The sequence below is a fragment of the Myodes glareolus genome, chromosome 3 (assembly GCF_982192425.1).
Source record: "Myodes glareolus chromosome 3, mMyoGla1.1, whole genome shotgun sequence".
NCBI lineage: Eukaryota > Metazoa > Chordata > Mammalia > Rodentia > Cricetidae > Myodes > Myodes glareolus.
In genome coordinates this window covers 14,609,931-14,636,697 of record NC_142028.1, presented here as the reverse complement: position 1 = coordinate 14,636,697, position 26,767 = coordinate 14,609,931, and the positions used below count along the sequence as shown (strand labels likewise).

General features: G+C 41.8%; 1 protein-coding gene across 1 annotated transcript in view; it reads right to left on the bottom strand.

The window, feature by feature from the left end:
- Slc15a5 (solute carrier family 15 member 5) overlaps positions 1 to 25,961 on the bottom strand; it is a 108,594-nt gene extending 82,633 nt beyond the window's left edge. The window contains exons 1-3 of the mRNA XM_048432855.3: positions 25,628 to 25,961; positions 20,648 to 20,870; positions 4,768 to 4,937 (exon numbers count right to left, since the gene is read on the bottom strand). Of these exons, the coding sequence (XP_048288812.3) occupies positions 4,768 to 4,937; positions 20,648 to 20,870; positions 25,628 to 25,961 (727 nt within the window). The remainder of the gene's footprint in view (positions 1 to 4,767; positions 4,938 to 20,647; positions 20,871 to 25,627) is intronic.
- Positions 25,962 to 26,767: the final 806 nt, after the last annotated feature.

Here is a 26,767-nt window from a genome sequence, read left to right as displayed (position 1 = left end):
AATATGATGCCAAAACCAGAGGCTACAAAATAAAAAATAATAAACATAGGCTTACATTAAACTTATGAAATCACATAAGAACATTAGAAAGTAAATTAAAACCCAGGAATGAAACCGGAAGTAGTAAGCCGGTTACTGCCATCTTTGAGAAGTGATGGGGGAAAGCAGTGGGCAGTGAATACAGAAACTCAGTATTTTGAGAAGAAAAAGTAGTATGGAAATCTGCTTTGCAAGGCCTGAAGGACCTTCTGAATATAGTACAGACCTAATTTTCCCCTTTAATGGGGGAACATAAGAGAAGTCAGTAGATACCGTGACTATAAAAGTCAAGATATGATGTTAGGTTTCCCTCTGTATGCTGTGAATATGTCTTATTACCATTGGTTAGTAAAGAAGATTCTTTGGCCTACCATCAGGGCAGAATGCAACAAGGCAGGGATTCCAAGCAGAGACAGCAGAGAAAGTAGGTGAAATCAGGGAGATGCTGTGTAGTCACTGGAAGAGACAGACACTGGACGAAACTTTACCGGTAGGCCACAACCACATGGCAATACACAGATTAATAAAAATTGGTTAACTTAAGAAATAAGAGTTAGCCAGGAATGTGCCTAAGCTATTGGCCAAGCAGTGTTGTAATTAATATAGCTTCTGTGTGATTATTTTGGGTCTGGGCAGCTGGGAAATGAACAAGGAGTCTTTGCCTACAAAATGACACTCATTTTGTTGTTGGCAATGTACATCCACATAAAGCTTTAAAAAAGAAGAGGGCATTTAGAACCACAAAAATGGGAGCCAAGTGCAGCTATTTTATTTTTTCCTGAATGGGCTGTTTGCATGGCTCCTTTAAAAGAGATCTTCCTGACTCAGCAGTGGCAAGGAAGGCTACATGGCTTATTTAGGAGACAACTTCCTGGTTCATCAGTGCAGCCAGAGCTCCTACGCTTTCAGGAGGTCTGGCTATGGAACATTTAAATGGGGTTTGTGAGCAGAGTGCTACAACTTGCTTAATGGCAACATAGACCTGTTGTGTGCCTGGAAATGGGGCTGTGAGCATGACTCCCAGAGCTGGCACTGAACGGGTCTCTACCAATTTGGATTGGGTGAAGCTAAAAGGCAAAGCAGACTTAGTCCTAGCCATGCTGCTTAGTATTTTTAAGAAGCAGTCCTGGTCAGAAAAGGATTACAGATAGGCAAAAAAAGACAGATTCAGATTTTTAAAAAAGACCTGTAAATGGGTCACGGTGTTGGATAAATGTAATTAGGCTTGGGAGAGAGAGAAAAATATAGATAGTTATAATATTAAAGAGTACAAACAGTCATAGGTTAAAGGAGTAAAGAAAAATAAGCCACGAAAAGATGGAATATACACAGAGAGTCTAGATTATGTTTATTATTGTGTTTTCTTTGAATTTTTCACTACAGAGAGACATTTATTATGGGGGCTACAGCCCAACATATATATTTTAAAAGTATCTTGACTTCAAAATTTGAATCTAAGGATATGTTGCTTTGTAAAAAAGGTTCTGCTTTTCTTTCCACAAAGGATAAGAACCTGTGTATCCCTTCCAGACTAATGTGGTTTGATGGACTAAGATCCCCTGAAAGGTTGCTGTGAACATCTAAAATTACTTTGCCCAATAAAAAACAGAAAGAAGTTTAGAGATAACTATGCCCAAATTCCCAAATATTGTTTATGAATGTTTAAATTTACATTTAAAGGGGGATATAATATAGAGATGAATACTTTGTGTTGGTATGAATCTTGGTTTATTGATATTGATATTGGTTTAAGGTCAGTTTTGTTATGCATAAATTTTTTACTTTTGATTAAGGTATTAAAAATATAATGTATAATTAAAAATACAGATGAAAAGATAGTCAAGCTTGTACTCATGTTAGTTAGGTTTTCTAGCTGTACAGAGATATATTCCAGATGGATAGTTATTCTTCAAACCTTTCAAAGACTAACAGAATATGGCATTTAATTTTTAAAAAATCTTAGGACTTTTTATGACAGTGAGACACATTTGTTCTGGGCAGCACCAATCAACTTTAAGAGGATGATGGGCATTAAAGAGGCTCCTTATGGAATTGGTTAGCCATTTGGGCAAGAAATTGCTCTTGCCTGGACTGCTTGATGTTATGCTATATAAACCGGACATGTAAAACCCACAGAAATCTGACTGCTGAAGTTGCCTAAAGAAGGTGAAACAGTCTTTCAGAGTTCCTGTTTCATGAAAGAGTCTGCCAGACATTCGGCAGGACACTGAAGAAAGTAACTGACAAACTGCCAATTTAATTGGAACTGTCTTTGAAATTTCTTTCTTCATGGAAATGTCTGCCAGATACTATGGGCCTAGGGGCTAAAGATGGATGCCCCAACAGTACAGAAGAACTTTGGGTAACTGTCCACATAGTGAGATATTTCTGTCAATTCTAGAGTTTTGGAAGTTCTCTGTTAATTTAGGTAATATTATATCCTACTGGGGTCTTTGATGGATTTGAAAGTTATAACTATAGTTTTCCTTAGTTTTGATAAAAGATAAAGTAGATATAAATATTGTAACTATAATTTTTGCCTGATAACTGTTTTGTTGTATGTAATCTTGCTATGTTAAAGTTAAAACTTGCCTTCTTATTTAGGCAGAAAAGGGGAGGTGATGTGGGATTCCCTTCTGTTAATTAAGAAGCTGCTTTGGGTCTATTACAGTGCAGAATAGGGCAAGGCGGGAATTCCAAGCAGATAGAGGAGGTGAGAGTAGGTGGAGTCAAAGAGATGCCATGTATCTGCCAGAGGAGAAAGAGGCCCATGTGCTGATACCAGTAAACCACAAACCTTGTGGTAAAGTATAAAATAATAGAAGTGGGTTAATTTAAGATGTAAGGGCCAGCTATAATTATGCCTAAGTGATTAAGCAAACAATATTGCAATTAATATAATTTCTATGTGATTATCTTGAATCTGAGCAGCTTGGAAAGAGACAAGCAGCCTGTGCCTACAAAGACATTAATTATACTTCTTTTATTTATTTATTTATTAAAAATTTCCACCTCCTCCCATCCTCCCATTTCCCTCCCACTCCCTCCCTCCTCCTCCCCCTCGCTCTCCAGTCGTATGAGAAGTCAGGGTGCCCTGACCTGTGGGAAGTCAAAGCCCCCCCTCCATCCAGGTCTAGGAAGGCGTGCACCCAAACAGACTAGGCTCCCAAAAAGTAGGTACATGCAGTAGAATCAAAATCCAGTGTTATTATCATTGGCTTCTCAGTCAGCCCCCATTGTCAGCCACAGAGAGTCCAGATTGATCTCATGCTTGTTCAGGCCCAGTTTAGCTGGCCTTGGTGAGCTCCCATTAGATCAGTCCCAACATCTCCGTGGGACTGATCTAATTAATTGAAGTTAATATCACAGACCTTTTGAGAATCTGATTAATAGAGGGAAGGCGGGAAAACTGGTCCGTGGGTGCTGCCTTATAGTCAGATACAGTCTGGAAGTTCTGGTGTGCAGTCGTAAAGCAGGGTGACTATAGATAACAGCAGTATTCTGTGTGTTTTATTTATTTATTTATTTTTGTTGCTGTTGTTGTGACAAGGTTTCATGTACCTCAGTCTGGCCTCAGACGTGCTTATGTGGTCGAGGTGAGCCTGGCCTCAAACCCTTGATTCTGCTTACACCTTCCAAATGACAAAATTGCAAGTATGGACCACTAGTCCAGTCAAAGTCCCTGTATTTAAAATTTAAAAAAGCTAGAAAAATATTTTGAGTGTTTTACCATAATGAAATGATACGTGTTTAGCCTAATTTAAACGTTTCAGACAATATATATGTATCTATATTAAAACATCACATGATAGCTCAACAACATGCTTGCTTTATGTTTTTAGGTATTTATTAAAAGTAAATTTAGAATCTGAGGGATGGTTTAGTGAATAAGAGCACTTGCTGCTTTTGTAGAGACTCAGAGTTCAGTCCCCAGCCTCCATAAAGTGGTTCACAACTGCCTGTAACTCTAGCTCCAAGGCGACCAGATATCGGATGCCCTCTTCTGGTCTCTTAGGGCAATTGCACTTACAAGCTGCCATTAAAAAATTAAGTATACACATATAACTTGAAAAATTACATGTATTTCAAAATATGAAATTATATATATATACTTAAAGATATTTTAAAATAAATTAATTTAGGATTCAGGCATAGTGACACATGCCTGTAGTTCCAGATCTCAGGAGGTGGATGCATGAAGATCCTGACTTTAAAACCAGTGTGGAAATTCATGGAGAGTTCAAGGCCAAACTGCTATACATAATGAGATCTTGTCACAAAAAACAAAGCAAAAATAAACAAATTTAAACTAAAATGAAGCAATTCACTTTGTCTCTACCATCACCTGGTGGACAATGATCACACCGAGAATAGGTTTTTTTCTCTTTTTTAAAGTATTTAACATAAGCATTCACACAGTGTGTAATGTGTATTGTGTATGTATGTTGTGCATGTGTATTATGCATGTAAATGTTTGTCGTGACATAGATGAATGAGATTCTAGAACAATTATGGTGTGTGAATGCCAGAGCAGGACAGAGAAGCCGTGAATGTCAGCACAGGAGCTGGTTTCGCAAGGGGATGATGGGGGCGGGGGTAAAGGCAGAGACATGGGACATCCTCTGTCTGTGGAAACCTGCAGTTCTGTGAGTTCAAAGACGTCGTAGTCAGTTTAAGGAGGAGGTAAGAAACCGACCCTCTTGCCACCAAACCTAAGGTGTGACTTACGTTTCGCTGGTTGATGGATCAGGTCACAGTGCGTCATGTACAGAGATACCAGGGCCATGAACACAGACAGAGAAGGAAGCAGGACCACTACGGCCCCAGCCCCGGAGTGCTGGATGCATGCGATTCCCAGAAAGACAACTGCTGCATTCAGGTTCGTAGACCAGGAGGCCCTGGGCACACAGAGAGAGAGAGACAAGAAAATTCCCAGGTTATTTCTCAGTCTTGAGTTGTGGGTATTTTATTTCTTATATGGAATATGAACAGGTGCCAGGTACCTGATTCAGACTACACAACAGCATTTTGTTGTAGTTTCATAAGGGTAGGAACGTTACCACCCCGTGTACATGTTCTGCTTAGAATAGGTGCAGTGAGAGTGGATTCTTTTTTTTTTTTTTAAAAAAAAAAAAACAAAAAACTTAACATATGGTTTCTGTTAGGAGCTTTCTGTAATTAGGATCGGGCTAGGCGTGTTTTTATTATTTTATTCTTCCAGCATCAGCTAAAGAAGGTGAAAGCTGAGGACTGCACCTAAGCAGGAGTCTGTGCCCCTTCAGTCTGGAAAATGTCTATCATTTAAGAGCAAAATATTCCAAAGTGCAGATAAACACAGAAACCTCACGATTATCCAGTTAAAACCCAGGCTAGGCACTAAGCCAAAGGAGTGGGTGAGGTTTGAACAATACCTTCTCCCTTCCTAATGACAAGTATCATGAAGAAACTACCTACCACAGAGTCTAGTATGCAATTCATTTTTGGAGGCTCCTCTCACCTCCCAATCCTTCACTGGATCTGTATTTAGCATTGGAACCTACTGGCTTCGAATTCAATAACATAATCCTACCGTGTCAAGTTAAAAATCTAGTGCTGAGGTTCAGTACAATACAGTACATTGCAATCGATACAATACAATGCGATACAATACAATTTACTCATTTAAGTACAGATGCCCCCTTTGTAATGAAGTTTTATTATGTGATTATTTATATTTCAGTTGTACAAATTCTCCTAGAATTATGCTTTCATATATTTGCTTTGATAGTGGATGTTTAAGGAGTTTACATGACTAAATTCCCCCGTTGGTTAACTCAATACCACTGAACTCTGAGGAATCCTCTTCCCTTTGCTATATTGTATGGTTAGGGGAGCTATTCCCTATCTTTGTAAAAGTCACAGGTTGTTCTTGTGCTCAGCGGGGTGTGCCTATGCAGAGGTGTGGTCTGTGGGAGTTCCTCATGGTCTGCCTACCATGACTTCCAATGATTGTTTCCTTCTTTCCTTCCTTCCTTCCTTCCTTCCTTCCTTCCTTCCTTCCTTCCTTCCTTCCTTCCTTCCTTCCTTCCTCTCTTTCTTTTCCCTCTTCTCCTCTTCTACCTTTCTTTTCTCTCTGCCTTTTCCTTCCTTTACCTCTCCTCCCAGTTCTCCATCCATCCCTGGCTCCTCCCCATATTTCTTCCCTCCATTTATCATCCCTCTATTTTCCCATCTTCTTTTCCCTTCCTGTCCCTCCCTTCTTCCCTTCCCCCTACCTTCCCTCTTCCTCCCTTTCCCTCTCTTTCCCACCTTTGTATCTCCTCTATCCATTCACAGCCTCCTTCCCTCTATCTTCCATTACTACAGCTCCTCCTCTTTGTGTGTGTCCCTCCTCCTCCTCCCTCCTCACACATTCCCATCCACATTCCCTCTATATACCCCTGCTACTTTTTCTATACCACCTTCCGTGACATTTCCTTACACAACATTTCCTTCACACCCCTACAACCCCCCACCACACATCCACTACCCCCCCTCTTTTTGGGACACCATTTCTCTGTAGCTTGTCCTGGAACTAGCTCTTGTAAGACCAGTCTAGCCTCGAAGTCACAGACATCTGCCTGCCTCTGCCTCCTGAGTGCTGGGATTAAAGGCGTGCACCACCACCACCCAGCCCCCTTTTCCACCTTACCTCCTCAACCACACACATCCACACCACACACTGTCACCATCTCCCACCCACACCCTTCCTATCACCTTCCTGTCAGTCACCCTTGACAACCGAGTTCCCTTCTACTCCAAAGCCCCCTTCACCTTCCACCTATTTTCTACCTACCACTTTCTGATACATCTTACACTCCCTCCCACACCACTTCCATACCCTATTGCTCCCGCCAACAAACAACCCCAGCCATCAAACTGCTATCCACTGCCTTCCCTACTCTCCCTGACCATTCCCTTCCACTGACTTCATATCCCATCACTCTCCTTCACAAACCCCTTTCACCTCTGTCCGTATCCCTTATCCACAATCCCTCTAACCTCCCAGCCGCCACTTCCTCCACCTACCTCATGCACTGCCCCTCCATAACCCCTATGCTTATACTGCTCCACCATGGAACTAACACCAGCCCCTTCCCCATGCCCTGTCCTCCAGCTCACACCCCTCCATACTCTCCATCACACTCATCAATACCCCCCTGCACAACCCCACTGCACATCTCCAATACTGGTTACCTGTCATGCACTTTGCTTCCACCCACTCCATATACTGGCCCTCCACACATCCCGACTCTGACCCACAACACACACACACACACACACACACACACACACGCATGCACGCACACACGTGTTTTCTTTCACTATGCATCATTATTCACCCCTCCAACTGTCTTGCTTATCCCTCAATACCCTTTCACCCACCATCTATACTCTCTTCCACACCCTGCTCCATTGTTTATTTGCCATATATACAACATAATATCCTATTTGCCCCATAGAACTGTGCCTCATCAAACCCACATCCACCCACCACGCCCCTGCATCCACCCTTTTAAAACCCCATCTATACTCTGTCCAGCTCCCCAACCATGTAGCCCATCCATCCTTATCCACCTGAACTGCCCATAATCCACATCTTATCTATCTTCATTTCCTGTATGCCTCCATTCATACCTATCACCGATCATTGCTATCCACCATCCACCCGACTTCCACTCACCCCATTCATTCACTACCCAGAAGCAACTATTTCCCATCTGGTCCCTTATATACCCTCATCCACCTCCATCCAGCCCTATGCATTACCATATCCATGCTCACACTTCTCCACCTACCCCTTCCAACTGCTATCTGACCCCATTTTCCCCATGATCACTTCTCACCCATCTTATCTGCACCCACAGCTTACTGTACATCTTTACCTACACTCTACCAACTTCCCATCCAACCACTGTTGCTAGGCCCCCTTCTGTTCACTTCCACACACTCCTCTAATCCACTTTCCCATCTGTTCCTCCATCAACCCCAACCCCCCATTCAGCCCCGTTTACTCCCCATCTACCATTGTCCCCTCCCCATTCACCTGCATCCACTACTCCCTCGTCCTGCCTCATCAGGACATTCCCTTTTACTAACAAGTAGGGTCCATTATATAAACTTTCACTATTTATTCATTCATTATTTTTCTGTTAATAGATATTTTTCTAGCTCATAGCTAATACAAACATTGCTGTTCAAGTGTTTGCACAGATATGGGCATTCACTCGCTGTAGGGAAATGTCTAGGAGTGGAATGGCTGGGGTTTGTGATACCTGTATATCTAATATCATAAGAAGTTTACAAATTGTTTTTGAGACCTTTACATTTTGTGACATTTCACGTTGTCATCATACGTCTATGAATGCTCTAAACCGTTCACATCATAGTCAACACTGAAGATGGTAGATTGGCATCAGTGTCCATTGTTGATGGCTTTTGCATTTCCCTAAGGACTAATGATATCCAGCTTTTTGTAATGAACTTTGAATTTCTATATCTTCTTTGATATAGCTTTCACACAAATATGTCTCTCATTTAAAAGAAAGTTGGTGCTGCGAAGGTGGTTCAGTGGGTGGAATGCTTGCCCTGCAAACAAGAGGACCCGAGTTCAGGTTGCAGCACCCATAAAAAGCCAGGTCCAGCAATCCCTGCAATCCCAGTACTCGAAGTCCTAAACTGGAGGATCCTAGGGGATTGATTGTCTGGCTGGTCTAGGCAACTGGTAAATACTACCTTCAATAAGACATCTTGTCTCAAATGTAACGTGGAGGATGATAGAAGACAGTCAACATTGACCCTTCACTTCCACACCTGCACACACATAACACACGCACAAATTAAAAGGTTACTTATTCCCGTAATAATGAATTAAAAACCTTCATATGTCTATAAATGAGTTCTTTTTAAAGTAATAATACTTTTAATACAATTAACTTCTCAATCACACATTTAATACGTTAACTCTCCCCCTTCTTGGTTTCTCTACATTGTGTGCAGCAGCACTTTGACTTGGTTATTCATGGGTTTATTTTATTTCCTACCTTTATTTTGCATTTGAAAATCTTTCTTGGTGATTTGCATGAGTCACTAGGTGCCTCAAGTCAAGTCTGACCGGGATCCTACTTTACTGTCTACAGTGGAGAGACTATCTTCCCTGTCCCATTAAGTCTGACCGGGATCCTACTTTACCATCTACAACGGAGAGACCATCTTCCCCAGGGCTGTCTCCACCCACCCACACACCTGACCTCTCAAGCACTCACCCTCCTGCAGTCAAGGGGAAATTCTTCCCTTGCCCAGAAGCTACTATATTAAACTATCAAGGGTCCTAAGGCAAAAAGGGCAGGAGGACCTCTAGTCTCGAGATGGGGAGAGAGGAATAAACTGGGGAGAGAGAAATGTGTTTAGGCTCTAGCATCATGAAGTGCCATGTCAGTCACTGGTGTGCGGCTTGCTATAACTAAAGGCAAGAGGCCTCTCCCTTCCTTATCTGATTGCCAATGGGGACTGATGGAAGGTAAGTGCTTAAAAGTGCTTATCTCTCACGTGCAAAACTCAGGCTTCCAGTGTTCTGTGGGAAATGTGAAGTAATGTGGCCATGTGATTTACCAAACTCCCTGCACACTTGTGCCATTGTACTTTGGGGTGTAGGTTCTTCCAGGCTAACTTTTGTGTTCTACTTCCTGAGTAGCAAGTATTTGGGGGGATGTAACTTTCTCCGAGACTCCACAAAGCCAGGTGTGGTGGTGCATGCCTTGTTGTCCCGGCAATTGGAGGCAGCAGAAAGATAGCTGCTAGTTTAAGGCCAGACTGAGCTAGAAATAAAAACAAACAAAAAGCCCAGTTAACACACGTGAAGGAAATCAGCGCCAGATTGCACTGCCGTTCCCACTGCGACACGGGCGCTGGAAAAGCCGGGCCGACAAGCACTGGCATGCTTGTTGTTGAACAGCAATACCTGGCTCTTGAACCAACCTGTAGCGAGATGGACTGAGGTGACCTCCTCAGTGTGGCCTGGGAGAAGCTGCCTTGGGTGGGGGTTGGACATTGATAGTAGGGGTTTCCCAACAGATGGGTAGGCCCTCGGCCAAGTCTTACTGACTTCAGATGGCCAATGTGTGCCCTGGCAATGGCTGTGGGAGAGAGCTCCTTGTGTACTTGTCCCATACTTAAAACCCTAAGGGTTCTCAGAATCAGTCGCAGCTGACTGGAGCTAGCTGCCTGCTCCAGCCCTGTCCCCAGCGGTAGGGCAGCCCAGCTTCTGGCTGGTCTCTATTCTTTTTTTCCATACCTTAACACATTCTACTGGGCTCAGGGGCCCACAATGTTATTGAAGTTTAAGCTGAGTATCATCTACTACGTAACTGGCAATTCTTTTTTCTTTCTCTAGTATTATATGATGTAAATTTTAATTTACTTTTTCATTTAAATCCCTCAGTTTTCCTTTCTCATTTTTTTTTTGGTTATAAAAAAACTTATTTTTTTCTATTATTTAGTTCTACAAATCTTCCCCTTTAGCCTGGGACTTGTCTTTTAATTGTCTAACAAGGCATTGATGGCATCCCCTTGCCAGGTTTATTTTCCTTTGCAGATCAAGCTTTCGGTGTGGTTTGTAAGAGTTTTCTGCCAAACCCAAGCTCACAAAACTCACAAAACTTTTCTCCCACTTTTTCGTCAGAGCAGAAATCTGAGCCTTGGAGCATCGAAGTGACCCATCCGGCTTGATCTAGCCATGCTGCAGGCCCGGGAGCCAGAGCCGTTTGTCTCTGTGCAGCCTACAAGCAGGAACTCGGGCTCTGCGATCTTTCTGTGCCTCTCTCCTGCCTCTGCAGTTACCGGTTTTACGACACTATTATTTCCTTGTTCATCCGGGCTTTGACATTTGATCAACGTGTTTCATCTATCATTAACTATAAATATTGTCCTTCCTCTTTGAAACGGTGGGCAGAAGACATGCATTGGGGCTAACCTCTTACAATCACTCACACCCTACCTGACTGGAACTCAGTGCTATTTCTAAAATAGAGATCATACTTCCGAGACAAAGATTATTTTAAAGAGTTGAGTGAAAAACAGATGTTAACGGTAAGGTGCTAGGCAAAAGTCTCTGTTACTTTTCCCTCCGGTCCCGACTTAGGAAACAAGAGCTTTGTACAAAGAACTGTAACACAGAGTTGAGAAAAAGGAGTGCAGTGTTTAGGATCAAGCGGATAAGTCTGGCATCGATTGTGTATAGTGGCCACCATTAAGGGATGGGGTTCTATTCTCAGATAGCTGGGGTGTCTTGGGAAGGAAAGAGAACATGGGATTGATCAAATCTGACTTTAAGTGCAAAGGAACTAAATGATCATAGTAGCTCTGTGATGATAGACAAAGCAGCATATGGAGTCATAACCGTTATGATGATCTGGATAGAGGGCAAGAGAAAGCTGGCCAGGGGTGCCTTAGGACAGGCGGAAGTGGCAGGTGCGAGGTGTGTGTGTAGAAAGTGGTACGTCACCGGATGACACTGTGTCTGAAACATATGCACTCATTGTTGCCTCCGTGACTTCTTATCTCCCTTGGCTCGCCAGGTCTTGCTCGTAAGGTACACATTAGCTGTTTTCTTGAGTCCCGTGAAGTCATCTATTGTTCTCAGGCCTTTCATGAGCCTTCTAAAGTCGTCTGTCATTCTCCTGTCTTTCTTGAACCTTCTGAAATCATCTCTTGTTCTTGTGCCTGAACTTTAATAGGAAACAGTGACTTCACCTTCGTCAAACCTCTCACTGACATCACCATATTCTGCATCTCTTCTTCTGTCTTCATGGACCTAGCGCAGAGCTAGAGCCACAATGATTGGGCAATACATGACATCTTAATTAGAGATGCGACATATTTTTTAAAAAAGCATAAGCTAGTAAAGACTCCTAATAATTGACACGGGGCTGGGGTGCTAACAGAAAGCCAAATAAGACCATGATCAACAAATTGAGTTAATAGAACCTAGGAAGAAAATTTATCTGCCATAATATAGGTGGGGTACCCAGTAGGAATTTTCTAGGACAACCAGGTAGAGTTCTGAGACTCAGCCTGAGATTAACCTTTTATGCTGTGTGCCAAGCTGTCCTCTTGAACGGCAGCTGTAGCAACTGAGAGGGGGAACCAGAGCATTGTTGCTTCACTTTTGCTCTTCAGAATTCCTTCCCTCTCTCAACAATAAGCAAGCACTACTGAGAAAATGCCAGAAAACATTCTGTGACTCTTCAGTGTGCCACAAGATGATACACACCAAACGGCTTCAAAGAGGGTCAAGGAAAATAAAAAAAAAAAAAACTTTAAGATTTAAATCTTGGGAAAGCTAGTTAGAAACCCAAAGAATTGCAGAGCTGAATTATCTACGGACAGGAGGGAATTTCACATAAAGCACTAAATGTCGTTTAATAAATGCCATCCCGCCTGTTTGATTGTGTAATTTTCTGAAAGAATTACTTAGCACAGACATACTCTACATTCGTCTTTGTTTTTCTAAGGACAGGACAAGCCACAGATAATTAAGGGTGGAATTATGTATGTATTATCTGCAAAAAATAAATAAATAAAAGGGAAACCCACAGTCTTGGAGCTTACCATTAAGACTCCTTTCCTCTCAGAGTTCACCAGTAAATTGAATGTATAAAACACCTCTCACACAGAAAGTCAGGGAGCAAAGCACTAAAGCAAAACAAATCCCAGTGATTAAGGGGAACTGAAAGCAGCAGGAGGAACACAATTTAGCCCACGGTTAAGTGTGGGCACCAAACTGCAAATAACTGAACAGTGGAGGCAATTTTAAAAATCAAAGGGTTCCTGGGAGTTCTCATCACAAATCTCAGCCATCATTTCGGCATTATTTTAAACATTTGCTTAATTTATTTAGTAATAACTTGAGAGTTAACACCATTCCTTTTGTTTAAGGTTTTTTTTTTTTTTTTTGGACTAGAGGGGTTCTTGACTAACTTAAGAAGATGTGCAGGAGGAGAGGCAACTTTTCTGGAGGTTTCCAGTCTTCCTAACGTGAGAGAACAACTTAGGGGTCCGAGAGAAATTCATTTGCCTGCAAATTTCAAGACTTTTTTCTGCTTTGTAGTACACCATTGTGTAAAATACCACATTTTCCTTATCCATTCTTCAGTCAGGGGGGCATTTAAGTTCTTTCCAGGTTCTGGCGGTGACTAATAATGTTACTATGAAAATAGTTGAGCACATGTCCTTGTGGTATGATTGAGCATCCTTTGGGTATATACCCAAAAGTGGTATTGCGGGGTGTTGAGGTAGGTTTGTTTCATAATTTTCTGAGAAATCACCATACTGATTTCTAAAGGGGCTGCACCAGTTTGCACTCCCACCAGCAATGCAGAAGTGTTCCCTGTACCCCACATCCTCTCCAGCATAAGTTGTCCTCAGTGTTTTTGATCTTGGCCATTCTTACAGGTGTAAGATGGAATCTCAGAGTTGTTTTGATTTGCATTTCTCTGATGGTTAAGGATGTTGAACATTTCCTTAAATGTCTTTCATCCATTTTATATTCCTCTGTTGAGAGTTCTCTGTTTAGGTTTGTACCCCATTTTTTTTTTACTGGATTATTTGTTCTTTTGATGACCAATTTCTTGAGTTCTTTGTATATTTTGGAGATCAGCCCTCTGTCTGATGTGGAGTTGGTGAAGATCTTTGCCATTCTGTGGGCTGCCGTTTTCTCTTGTTGACTGTGTCCTTTGCTTTACAGAAGCTTTTCAGTTTCAGGAGCTCCCATTTATTAATTGTTTCTCTCAGTTCTGTGCTACTGGGGTTCTATTTAGGAAGTGGTCTCCCATGCCAATGCGTGCAAGAGTACTTCTCACTTTCTTTTCTATAAGGCTCAGTGTGGTTGGTTTTATGTTGAGGTCTTTGATCTATTTGGACTTGGGTTTTGTGAATGGCAATAGACATGTATCTATTTTCATTCTTCTACATGTTGATATTCAGTTATGATAACAACATTTGTTGAAAATGCTTTCTTTTTTCCATTTTATACTTTTTGTTTTTTTGTCAAGAATCAGGTGTTTGTAGGTGTGTGGATTGATAGCCGGGTCTTTAATTCGATTCCATTGATCCTCCTGTCTGTTCTAATGCCAATACCAAGCTGTTTTCAGTACTGTAGCTATGTAGTAGAGTTTGAAGTTAGGAATTGTGATGCCTCCCTAAGTTTCTTTATTGTAGAGGATTGTTTTGGCTGCCCTGAGTTTTTTACATTTCCATATGAAGTTGAGTATTAGTCTTTCGAAGTCTGTGAAGAATTTTGCTTGAATTTTGATTGTCATTGCATTGAATCTGTAGATTGCTTTTGGTAAGATTGCCATTTTTACTATGGTAATTCTACCTACCCAAGAGCATGGTATATCTTTCCATTTTCTGGTGTCTTCTTCAATTTCTTTCTTCAAAGATTTACAGGTCTTCCACTTGGTTGGGTGCAGTTACTCCAAGATATTTTATGTTATTTGTGGTTATTGTGAAGGGTGATGTTTCTCTGATTTCTTTCTCAGCACATTTATCATCTGTGATCTGTGTAAAGGAGGGCTACTGATTTTTTTTTTGAGTTAAACTTGTATCCTGCTACATTAGTGAAAGTGTTTGTGAGTTGTAGAAGTTCCTTGGTAGAATTTTTGGGGTTCCTTATGTAAACTATGTATCATCAGCAAATAGTGAGAGTTTGACTTTTTTTTTCTGATTTGTATCCCCTTGATCTACTTTTGTTGTCTTATTACTCTAGCTAGGACCTCAAGTACTATATTTAATAGATATGGAGAGAGTGGACAACCTTGTCTTGTTCCTCATTTCAGTGGGAGACTTTGGAGTTTTAACTGACCAACAATGGCTTCCCTCTCTTTCCCAAGATCTCTAGTTGCTTTCTATTTTTTCACCATCACCATCCTTTCCCCCCTTCTTTTTCCAATACTGAGCTCTTATTTAAGAAATTTCGTATGCATGGTGTTTAGGTTCAGATTTGAGAATTATTGTTTGTAAGGGGTTGTAGGAGATTACAACAAAGTCTCAGGCAGAGCCACCTCACACTTGATATATAGCCTGGTACCTTCACCTCCTGATCCTTCTGCTTCTTCTTCATATATATGCATTTTTAGTTCATTTGTAAATCATCATTTTCTCTGCCATAAAATGTCCACAGTTCCCCTAAACAATACAGATAAAACCTGATTTTTACTTATTCATTGATTTCTTTGAGACAATTCTCTATATGCTCAGGTTGGTCTCAAACTTGTTATGTAGCTGTGGAGTGCCTTGGACTCCTGGACAACACCCTCACAAAGTATCTTACTTGCTTTTGTAGAATATTAAAGTCAAGTAACACTATTTGAGAACAGTGGTTTTCAACTCTATTCTGTCAGCTTGAAAATGCAGAAAATAATTTCCCTTCCCTGTGTCCTGTGTCAAACTGATGTAACCAAGGCTCCTGAGGTGCAGGAACCAGTAAACTTTTAAAGGATGCTTTGATTGCTTTAGTGTTCTTCTAGAGTTGAAACTCATTGTTCTTTGGGTTCAGCTTCGGGAAAAAAAAAATGGTGTAAGAATCACTTTTTAGCTCCAGTGCCTCCCTAACATAAAGATTCTACATTTGAGTTCATATTTATCTCAGTTAGGGTTTCCATTGCTGTGAAGAGACACCATGACCATAGCAACACTTACAATGGAAAATGTATAATTGTGGTGACTTGCTTACAGTTCAGAGGTTTAGTCCATTATTAACATTACATGGAGCAAGGCAGCAGGCAGGCAGATGTAGTGCTGGAACAGGAACTGAAAGTCCTACATCTCCTCTTGCAGGGAACAGGAAGTGTTCTTTCTCACTGGGAGTAGCTTGAGCATAGGGAACCTCAAAGCCCACCCCCACAGTGATGACACCCTTCCTATAAAAAGGACATATCTACTCCAACAAAGGCACACCTCCGAATATTGCTACTCCCTTTGGGGGCTGTTTTCTTTCAAACCACCACAATACTCAACAGAGAGCATTTTTGTATTGGACAGACAGTGTAGGGTCAATTTGGATACTCATATCTGAAATGCGGGGGATGGGATAAATTCCTCTTTTGCCCCTCTCAAGAACCCAGTCAGTATTTTACTTGGGACTTCGGTTCTGCCTAATGCAGCACATTGTGAAATACATAAAATGTGAATTATCAGCTAAAGGAGGTAGAAAAAAAATGCAAAGAGCAATTTGAAGGCTTTAAAATCACGGCCATGAACAAGTTTCATTTTCCACCTCCTCTGGCTTCCGGAAAGAGGAATCTGCTCAGGTGTGCTTACTTGCATTATCTTCAGTGTGGTGGCTCTTAACTGCACGCCTAAGAACCTGGAAATCCCTGAAAGAGCCGGTTCCGATCTGGGTCCGTACACCAGGCTGCTGGCAGAGAGTTCCTTTTCAGAGAACTTCAACTTTGTGCCTCCCGTGAGGTACACAGTTGCGGAGACACCGTTCCAGATGGCACTGTTGGCTAGCAGTGGCTTTCTCCCTTCCATTTGGCAACCTTACTCAGAATCGCTGTTTTCAGCTCCTCAAACTTCCAGCCTACACTGCTTAACAGGATCGCGGGGAAGCTTTGGGTGGAACAGACGCAACGACACATCTCATTAAAGGTCTTGCCACTATGAACATCCGACATCTGAGCTGGAAGCAGGACCAAACGCAGACTTCGGTTAGGTTTAAGTGGTGCGTTGTCCCTTGAAAGGAGCTGCTGAAATCAATTACGTCCTCCATGCTTGCAACTTTTAGGGTTTTATTTTTCTTTTGTGGCACTGGTAATTGAACCTGGGGCCTCATGAACACGAGGCAACCATTCTACCACTGAACTATAACCTCAGCCCATTAGGGATTTTAGGACTTTGAGAAAACAATTGAGTTAACCGACGGCCAATTTTAAAGATGGCTACCTATTAAATAGGTTTTCTCTTTCCTATCAATAACCAAGATTTTAAGCTATGACTTGTTCATTGTTCAGTAATAGTAACAGCCTTTAAAATTCTAGCACTAGTGTTAAGTTAGGATACTCTGTGTATAAGCAGCAATACATCCCTCGGAGGTATTCCTACATTGTGACTGGGTAACCCTGATTTCTGCAAACTACCGACCTTGCTGGAAGTTATAACCGTCCCAAGTGACCAATACAAGATTCTGCCAGCTAGTTGCTTGGCTGCCTGTGGAAGCTCTGTTAATCTTGCCACCCATCCATTCAGAATGTTTTAGAATAGATATTTCATTCTTGTCATTTATTTCTACTAACTTTAGTAAGTAGACGATGACAAAAGTTGTTCTGTAGTTCAGTATTTAAACCAAAAAAGCAAACAAACCAAAAGGAGTAATACTGTGGTTCTTTGTCTACTTTTTTTTTTCCTAGACACTTGTACCTTCAGGCTTCAACAATTCCACAGAATTATTCTCTTCGGAGATTTTAATGAAATTAGAAAAAAGTAAAAAGTGTTTGTTTAATGTGTTCTTCCTGAATCTGTCCTGGCTCCTCCCAGCTTCTCAATTTCATTGTGTGACACTCCACATCCTCCTACCCAAACCCCTGAAGCACAAACCCACTGGGAGTTCACTCCATTTCCCAAAGGAAGGAGTTCATTCATATAATGTCCCTTTTGTAATCAACACCGAGAAATGTCACTTTGATTAAACACAACTCCGAATGACTCCAACCACAGTACAATACAGTCTCTGGGGCTATCTTTCAGAACAACTGGTGGCTCTCCCGTCGTAATCCTCCAGAGTCTTATTTAATCAAAATGATGTTGCTAATTAAGGATTAAAACCTCCAAATGGAATGAAAAAGAAGGATTTCATTCTCCTTTGGGCAGGTCAAGGAGGCAGAATTTGCTATGAGGAAGTGAACATCCCTTTTCCCTTTGATAGACTGCATCCTTCCCTTACATTAGGACTTAATCCAAAATAGGCCTGAGTGTTTTGTAATATTAATAGAAAGCAGGAGGAGACGCATGAGGAAGAGAAGAAATCTGCCTCTAGAGCTGCATATCCATATATAACATTGACTTTAAACACATCGTTGAAGGCATTTATTTTTTAAATTTAAAATGTGTGTGAGTGCATTGCCGCCACATATGTATGCAATCCAGCTGTTTGCCTGGTTTCCTCCTAGCTCAGAAAAACATGTTCGATGCCCTCTGGAACAGGAGTTATAGGTGACTTCTCTCCACATGCGGATGCTAGCAACAGTGGAGCCTGGATCATTGGCAAGAGCAGCAAAGTACTTTTAACTACCGAGCCTTCTCTCCAGTCGTCACTTCATGTTCCCAACATTAATTTTCTTTTTAATATTTCTGCCTGGTGCTGTCTGCCTTGATTTACCCAGAGATAACAGTGGTAGCAAGAATCTAGACAATGCTGAGAGCCCATTTTACACACACGCACGCACACACACACACACACACATATACACACACACACACACCAAAAGAACAACCCAAACCAAACCAAACCAAACCAAAACACAAAATAAAGCAACAACAAAAGCAAAAAACCCAACAGACAGACAAACCCAGAATGGAAACCATGCATCTCTGGTAGCTTCCACCTGTTTTGACAAACATGTATGTAACAGTCAACTTAGAGGGAGGAAAGTGTGATGTCCCAGCTCCCGAGATTTTAGTGAGCCCTTTGTGGACTGACCCATTGCCAGGGAGTCTGTGATAACGCAGTACCTTGTGGCTGTGGCTGGAGCCAGATGATCAAACAAAGCTTCTCACCTGGTTGAGGCCCAGAAGCAAGCAGGACAAGAGGAAAGGGCCAGAATTTCCAGTCTCTCCTTCAAAACCAAATGTGTTTTATAGAAGACTCCACTGTACAAAGGTCCTACAACCTCTCTAGAGTACCATAGGTCAGGGACTAAACACTCCATACATGGGTATTTGGGATGATAGTTTGGATTTAAACAGAACTTTCCTGAAACACTAGCTAACCCATCCTGTAGATGAAAGGTGTGAAATGGCTCTTATGCAGACTTTAATAGACTTTAATGGCTGGGAAATACCCACAAATGAGAGCACCCAGATAAATTCTTTGCTAAGCTATGAACAGTGAGCGACTCTTCATCAATTGTCAAATCTCAATTGTTTTCCCGAATCCTTATTTTATAGTATATAAACTGGTTCCTTTTAAAGCATATAGAACCAGGTGGTGGTGGTGCATGCCTTTAATCCCAGCACTTGGGAGTCAGAGGCACGTGAATCCCTGTGAGTTCAAGTCCAGCCTGGTCTACAAGAGCTAGTTCCAGGACAGCTAGGACTGTTAAACAGGAAAACCCTGTCTCGAAAAACCAAATAAATAAATAAATAAATAAATAAATAAATAGATAAATAAAAAAAAAAAAGAGCCTGGGGTGATGGCTCAGTAGGTAAAGCGTGTACTGAGCAATTAAGCAATTATGGGGACTCGAGTTTAGTTCCAAGAACTCATATGAAAAGCCAGGTGTGGCGATGCACACTTGGATTCCCAGCTCTGAGCATGTGGAGACAAGTGGGTCCCTGGAACTCACTGGTCATCCGACTGAGCCTTACTGGAAAGCTCCAAAGGGCCAGTGAGAGATCCTTTCTCAAAGAACTTAATAGGTCCTGAGGAATAACACCAGAGGCTAACCTCTGGTCACCATAGGAACACATGTGTGTGTGTGCACACCTGCACACACACATATACTTGCATGCACATACCCTCATATTCCCCAGACCAAGCAGCAAAGCAAGAGAAAGATAGTTTGGTTGTCACGAATCACCTCAAGGATCCTGGCAGGTATCCAATGTGTTCTGAAAGACTCTTTTTCGCTGTCATCTCCTCTTTATGCTGGACTGTGAACTTAACAACCTTGCCAGTCTCTGCTGCAAGTAGACATAGCGACGACAGCCTCCCTTCCCTTCTTTGTGATCATCTGTAGCCGTGCACCACGTTCTCTGATGCCGCAGTTACGTCTGACTAAGCTAATGCTGTCTTCAGACATGAACACGCTAGAGAGAGATGACTTGGTCACGGACAGTTGTGGTAAGTAGAGGTGAGACTTCCACCTGGCCTTTTGGGCTCAGAGGCCACATTTTATTCATTGCGACAAACCACTGTATGCCTTCTTAGTTGGAGGATAGATTATTCAGTTTTCCATGAAAAGTTGATGGTTCTGATCTATATCTGATCATTATTGTTTTAAAGATAAGTTTTATTGTTTATTGATATGTTTGTGTATGTGTCTGTATGCCTATGTTGTATATACATGTGTGTGCCTGCAGAGACTGGAAGAGGCCATTGGGTTTCCTGGAACTGGAGTTACAGGCACCTGTACTCCGCTTGACTGGGTTGCTGGGAACCACACTGCAGGCCTCTGGAAGAGCAGCCAGTGTTCTAAATTGCAGAGCCATGTGTCCGACCTTGACCAGGGTTATTAGCTGAACCATCATCACAGAGGTCACCACATTTTCACTTACCCAGGCCAACCAATGAGAAAGGCCACACAGAGAGAAAACCCAAACAAAGAAAGAGTGCGACAATTCTGTTGTTTTTCTCCTAATCAGTGCTACTTACCAGTTAAAAAAAGACCTTGGCTTCTTGGATTCGTGTTCCTGAGGGCTGTAAGCATCAGATGGGCAGATAACAGCCCTTATCCCTCCTGTGCCCAGGCAGAGGGTCAGCAGTGCTGTGTGAAACATTCCTGCCCGCTCCTCCACGGGCACGTGGTTGACCACAGGGTAAGAGCCTCCGTAGAAATCTTCCAAGGGGAAAGCAAGCATGGATAACAACGTAGTGCCTGTTGGCAGAGAGAAGAGAGCATACGAATAGTGCAAACCCACAGACTCACCGAAGCGCGCCCTAAAGAAGCGTTTCCCTCTGGAAGAGAGGCTCCAGGTTGCATGAGAATCTTACTTGCATACTTAGGTCAATCATTGCGATTTCAGGGATGACTTGGGTTTTCTAAGTGTGGAAATTCTGCGTCTGGAGAGACGGCCTGGTGGTTAAGAGCTTGTACTGCTCCTGCTGAGGACCGAGCTCGGTTCTGTGCTGTTTAGTGTCAGATTCCACTTCTGTTCTTTGTGTGCTGTGCTTACATGTTTGTACCCCACTCTCCCCCACACATAATTGGAAATAAAATAACAAACACAGGATTTTCATTCATTTATATATAAAGAAATTATATAAAAATGAAAATTCTCTTTATTGTGTGTTTAAACATGTGTATTGCGTGTGTATTTCCCTTTCAGCTTAAACCATTGTTTTACAAAGTTTCTGTCCCACTTAGTCCCTCAATAAATACATAGAAACTATATTATTTGCAATACCGTTTGGGCAATAGCTTAAGTATATTGCTAGCTAGCTCTTACATAGAGAATTAACCCATTTCCACTATTTTATATTTTACCACGAGGCTCATGGTCTACTGGCAATGTTCCAGCTGTCAGCTCCTGTGTTTCCCCTGTGGCAGCTCCATGGCGACTCTCCTGACTCTGCCTACTCTCTCTCTCTCTCTCTCTCTCTCTCTCTCTCTATATATATATATATATATATATCTTCCAGCCTGGCTACACTCTGATAAGCCATTGGCCAAAAGCAGCTTCTTTATTCATTAATCAATAAAAGCAACACACAGACAGAAGGATTCCCCACATAAAACCATCTTTTATCTAAGAATGTGTAAGCAAATGATGCTAATTTTCAACAACATTAAGATGACTCAGAACTATATCATGTGAAACATTAAGACATTTGGCATGCCTGGCAGAGGATACTTGTGGTCCTAGCTCTGGGGAGGTAAAGGTGGAAAGGTCAAGAGTTCAAGGTAAATCCTTTGGCCAACCTTGTTTCTCTGATTTCTTACACAGATTCACAGAACCTTCCTGGCATACACAGAGAGGTGAAAAACCGGAGGAGCAAGCATGAGTGTGTCCTGGATTCATGTAGACCAGTCAGGAGGAGGTAGGGGACAGAGTGACAAGGGAAGCTTGAGCTTACTTCCCACTTTTACCTTGTGGGCCCTCACAGGACAATTCTACTCACCAAATGGAAGTTACTGTGCAGTCCCATCGTTTGCTAACTTGTTCATTCCTTCATTTTCATAAGCTGTATTGTTTACTCTTGAAATCAATATTGAGATGTCAGTTGGTAGAGCTCCCTTCCTGTCCTATCCCCTTCTTCCTCCCTGCCTTCCTTCCTCTCTTCCTTCCTCCTTTTTTCCTTTTTTTCCTGTGGTACTAACAATGGATGGACCCCAAACCCTCACACATATTAGGCTTTCACTCTGTCACTGAGCTACATCCCCAACATTATTAATGTTAGTTCATCCATTTGATTACTTTTGTTCTACCCAACTACGTTGACGTTACCTTTTTTTGATATGAATTTTTAGAGAGTGGCTCTGGGCAGTTAGTTCCTCAATTGGAACTTAAATTGAAATTATAATTTCACAGAAATATGAATTGGGAACAGCATTTAATGTCTTTTCTACATGTTTTTACCATGTGGAGAATATATGCGTTTGATTGTCATTCAGCAATGGGATAATTCACCTGGATAGTGGACCCTTTAATGTATTGAGTTTAAAGTGTTTTCTTTCAAGGTTAGCCAGGAGTGAAACTACATGTTTCTCTACTACTTAAGTTTCTCTAGAAGTGTGATGTGAGGTTTGGCAGTACCAAGGGCTATGCAACAGCATGTTCAGTTCATTTGGCCCATGCAGTAACCAGCTATTTAAGGACAATCTACTTCTAGACCATACGATGCCTCAGTGTAAGCCACAAAAATGTTCTATTTCCACCCTTTGAGAAAATGTCACAACGCTCTGATTTCATTAGATCAAGACTTCATTTTTATCTGCAGTAAAACTGATGTGATAAAAATACAAATCTGTGATATATTTGATAAGAATTTCTGTCTTTGATGTATGCCATTGTATCCTGCATAAGTCATCTGCCTGTATCTGTAAGCACTGGGGAACATGCTGTCATATCTTATGTTAGGTGGTGGGGAGCAGTTCAGGAGTGGGTACATCAGAAAAAGCAGACATGCAGAGAACAGGTGCATGGCAGAAGTGTAAATGCAGTCATGTAGATTGTGTGCCTGTGTATGTTCCAACACATATGTGTAAATGTATGTGGGAGCCAGGGAACTCTGGGGGTATTATCCCTCAGAAGTCACCCACTTTGCTTCTGCAGATGAAGGTATCTTAGTGACGTGGTGCTTGCCAAGTACACTAGCGGTGTGCAATGCTTTCCTCTGAATTGAAACATTCTTTGTAGGAGAGAGAGAGGGCTGATGAGGTGACCCCTCATTCACATATCCAGGGAAAGATGAAATTTGCACAGTTCACTAAGTCCCCTCCCCAGAGCCGTAGAGGCAGCAAGCAAGCTCTGGTGGATCAGACAGATGCAGAGAGGAGACTCCTGACCCTGGAGCTGTCTGAAAGTCAAGGAAAGAGCTCTGGGGACATGGATTTCATGTCATCACACAGGTTAGTGTGTACTTTATGCTTGTGTTACCCCTGCTTTTGACTCATCCCCACTCATATAAATTACCTCTCCCTACAGTCCTATTAGTAACTCCAAATAAAAACTCTCTGGTTCCCCAAATTGAACTTTGATGTAATTATTACTTTAGATGTCATAGGTTCTTTATCTGGGACGAATAGGGGTGTGTGTGCGTGTGTGCGTGCGTGTGTGTGTGTGTGTGTGTGTGTGTGTGATACCTAGGAAAAGCCACTTGCACATTAGCAGGCAGCCTGTCTCCATCTCCCAGTATTGAGCTAAAAGTGGAAACTACCACATTGTGTATTTGGACACTGGCTCTGGGATGAGCTCAGGCCTCCATGCTCACATGCAAGCACTTACTAACTGAGCTGTCAGTCTCTCCAGCCCAGGAGTCCTCTATATTTGATAACAGCATGGCTAAATGCTGAGAGGACAACAATAAACATGGGTCATGACAAAACAGCAGGAGTTTTGAAAATCCTCAGGTATGGAGTGAATACTTGAAGAAGTTAACTCTTTCAGACAGAGAGGAAGAATGAATGACAGAGGGAAAATTAGGTACATATCAAGGATCTCAATGCTATTGGAGGCAAGCATAGACTGTTTCAGGGGATTACATTTTATATAAATTATAGAGGTCTGATAAGCTAAATTTGGAGTTTACCTTTTAGATAATAGTAATAATTATTTCAATATGAAATAATATGAATTCATTTTTTTTCAGGAAGTCATGCTGGTAAAACGGTATGTGGGCTGGAATTGGACAGATTACTGGCAGCTCAGTAGAAAGGCCATCATCAAGGGAAAAGCTGCATTTTAAATCTAAGTTCATATAAATTTAGACAGAGGTCATGCTTTGGTTAGAGTCTCTGTTATTTAGTCACAGGTTGCAGTGTCCTGGCAGTTCTGAGGGGAAACTCTGGGGCACAACTCATAGAAGAAAGGGAAGGCAAGCTCGGCACCACAGGCTTACCATCCACCTTGCTGAGAGGCTAAGGTAGGAGGACTAGTTTCAGGGCCTGATAGAGATACACAGTGTTTTCTAAGACCATCTGGGCAGCCCAGAGAGACCCTGTCTCAAAATACAAAGGTACAAAGGGTTGGGGATGTAGCTCAGTGGTGGAGTGCTGCACGAGCATGTGTGGTCGTGTCTTCCATACCCAATATCGGTCAGACTCAATGCAAGTAAGGGTCTGAAGATGGGGTCAGTGGGTAAAGATGCTAACCATGCAACCTCACAGACTCTGAACCCATGTAAAATGCTGGCCGTGGTAGCACACACCTTTTATCCCTGCACTTTTGTGGAGAAAGAGGGAAGAGAACTGGATGAAAGCTTACAGGCCATTTACTCTGGCATACGTGTCAACAGCAGAAACAAGGGAGACTCTACCTCAAGCAGGATGGAAAGTAAAAATCTACTGCTAACATTGCACCCCCCCCTTCACACACATACACACACACTATAGATTATCCACCCTCTTGCTCTTTATGCCTCAGCAAGCATTCCCAAGCATCTGGAGCATGTTTATTTTTCTTTATGTAAGCAATCCTACTGCTCTGTCTGAATTCACTTATCTTTAACTGTAGTTGAATATGTTTGTATAAAATCTAATTACTATATGATTAATTATAAAACCCAAACATCTCTTACTTATTCTCCATGAACTTCAGCAACCTTTTCAGCATAATTCATCCAGTTGTGAAGCAAGTGCATTTCATGTTTCATATAGAATCTGTCACAAATTTCAGTTGGAGCACAAAGAGGAAAGCAAGGGCATTCTAAGGTGTACAGATGATTGACACACAAAGAGGTAATTAGCAAAAATGAAGTAATCAGAATGCTTTAGGTATCGACAGTCCTGGAAAACACTGCACACACACACACATCTACTAATGACAATATATAGAATGAAATAAACTGAAACAATATACTTCATTTATTAGAGCTTATGCTAAGAATAGGGCAGGAATAAAATAAAGTAAAAATTCTAACAAAAACTTGTTGAACTATGTGGCAAAAGGAACACAGTTGGCAGGGGACACTCACCTAGAAAATGTAGCAGTAAGAATACGTGCAACAGTTTGCTCCTTCTGAAGTAGTAATCTGCCAGCCACCCAACAAACACAGGGCTGAGGACCGAGGCTCCAGCAAAACACAGGTTGAGAATGGCTGCCTGGTGGTTGGAATAGCCAAGCTTGACTGTGCAAAAGGGGATCATGTTGCAGACGACTTCAAAGAAGGCAAACTTCCCGCACAGTTCCACCAGAAGCAAGCAAATGCCAGCCTTGAGACACCCGGAATGTCTCCCTGCCCTGGGCTGCTCAGGGCCACCGCCTAAGGCTAGCTCTTCCTCCGCTATGGTGAAGTCTGTAACAGACATGACTGTTTTGCCTTCAATACGACTTATGTGAGTTGTTTGGACTTGGTTTTTTTTTTTTTTTTTGGACCCCATTCCTCTCATGAAAAAAAATTTAAGATGTCTGCTTTGAATGTCACAGCTCCATGCTGAAAGTTCTTCATTTTTTTTTCACATTAATGCTATTCTTCTGGACAATCTACAAGCCCAAGAAGAAGACCATGGCATTTAAACACTCAAGGCTCAGCACAGCCGAATCTGATTTGTTTGTTTAATTACTTAGAGACTAAATTAGATACTTCTCCCAAAATTATATTGAATTATGTGAATTCAGTTCCATACATATGGAAACTCATCTGCCTCCCGCAGATAAAAGCTTAAATATGGAGACAGAAGAAACAGTCTTTCAGGTGGGGGGAGGTTGAGCACCAGATCAGGAAATAATTTGAGTCTAATAATTTCTGATATTTTAATTAAACAAGCCAGAACAGTGCCAAGAGATAAAGTGGAAAAGGAAATCTGTTTGGAGGAGGCAGGGTACCTTATCATGATTCCATTTCTTGTTACTTTTGCTTGGGATTCTGATAAGAAAGTTAATTAGGAAACAAAAGTGCTAGTACATTTAGGTAACGAGCAGGGTTTACAAGGAAGTAATTTAAGCTCACTAATGAAAGGAAAAAATATTAAATAAACTCCACTTCCTTTAGGTTGATCCCATGCTTGTAGAACAGCCTCTCCGAGGAAATCAGAATCAAAAGGTGCCATTTGACTATTAACCAGCAGTCAGGAATACAGCAAGCAGTCTGCACGGGCTTTGGGAAATACCGGAT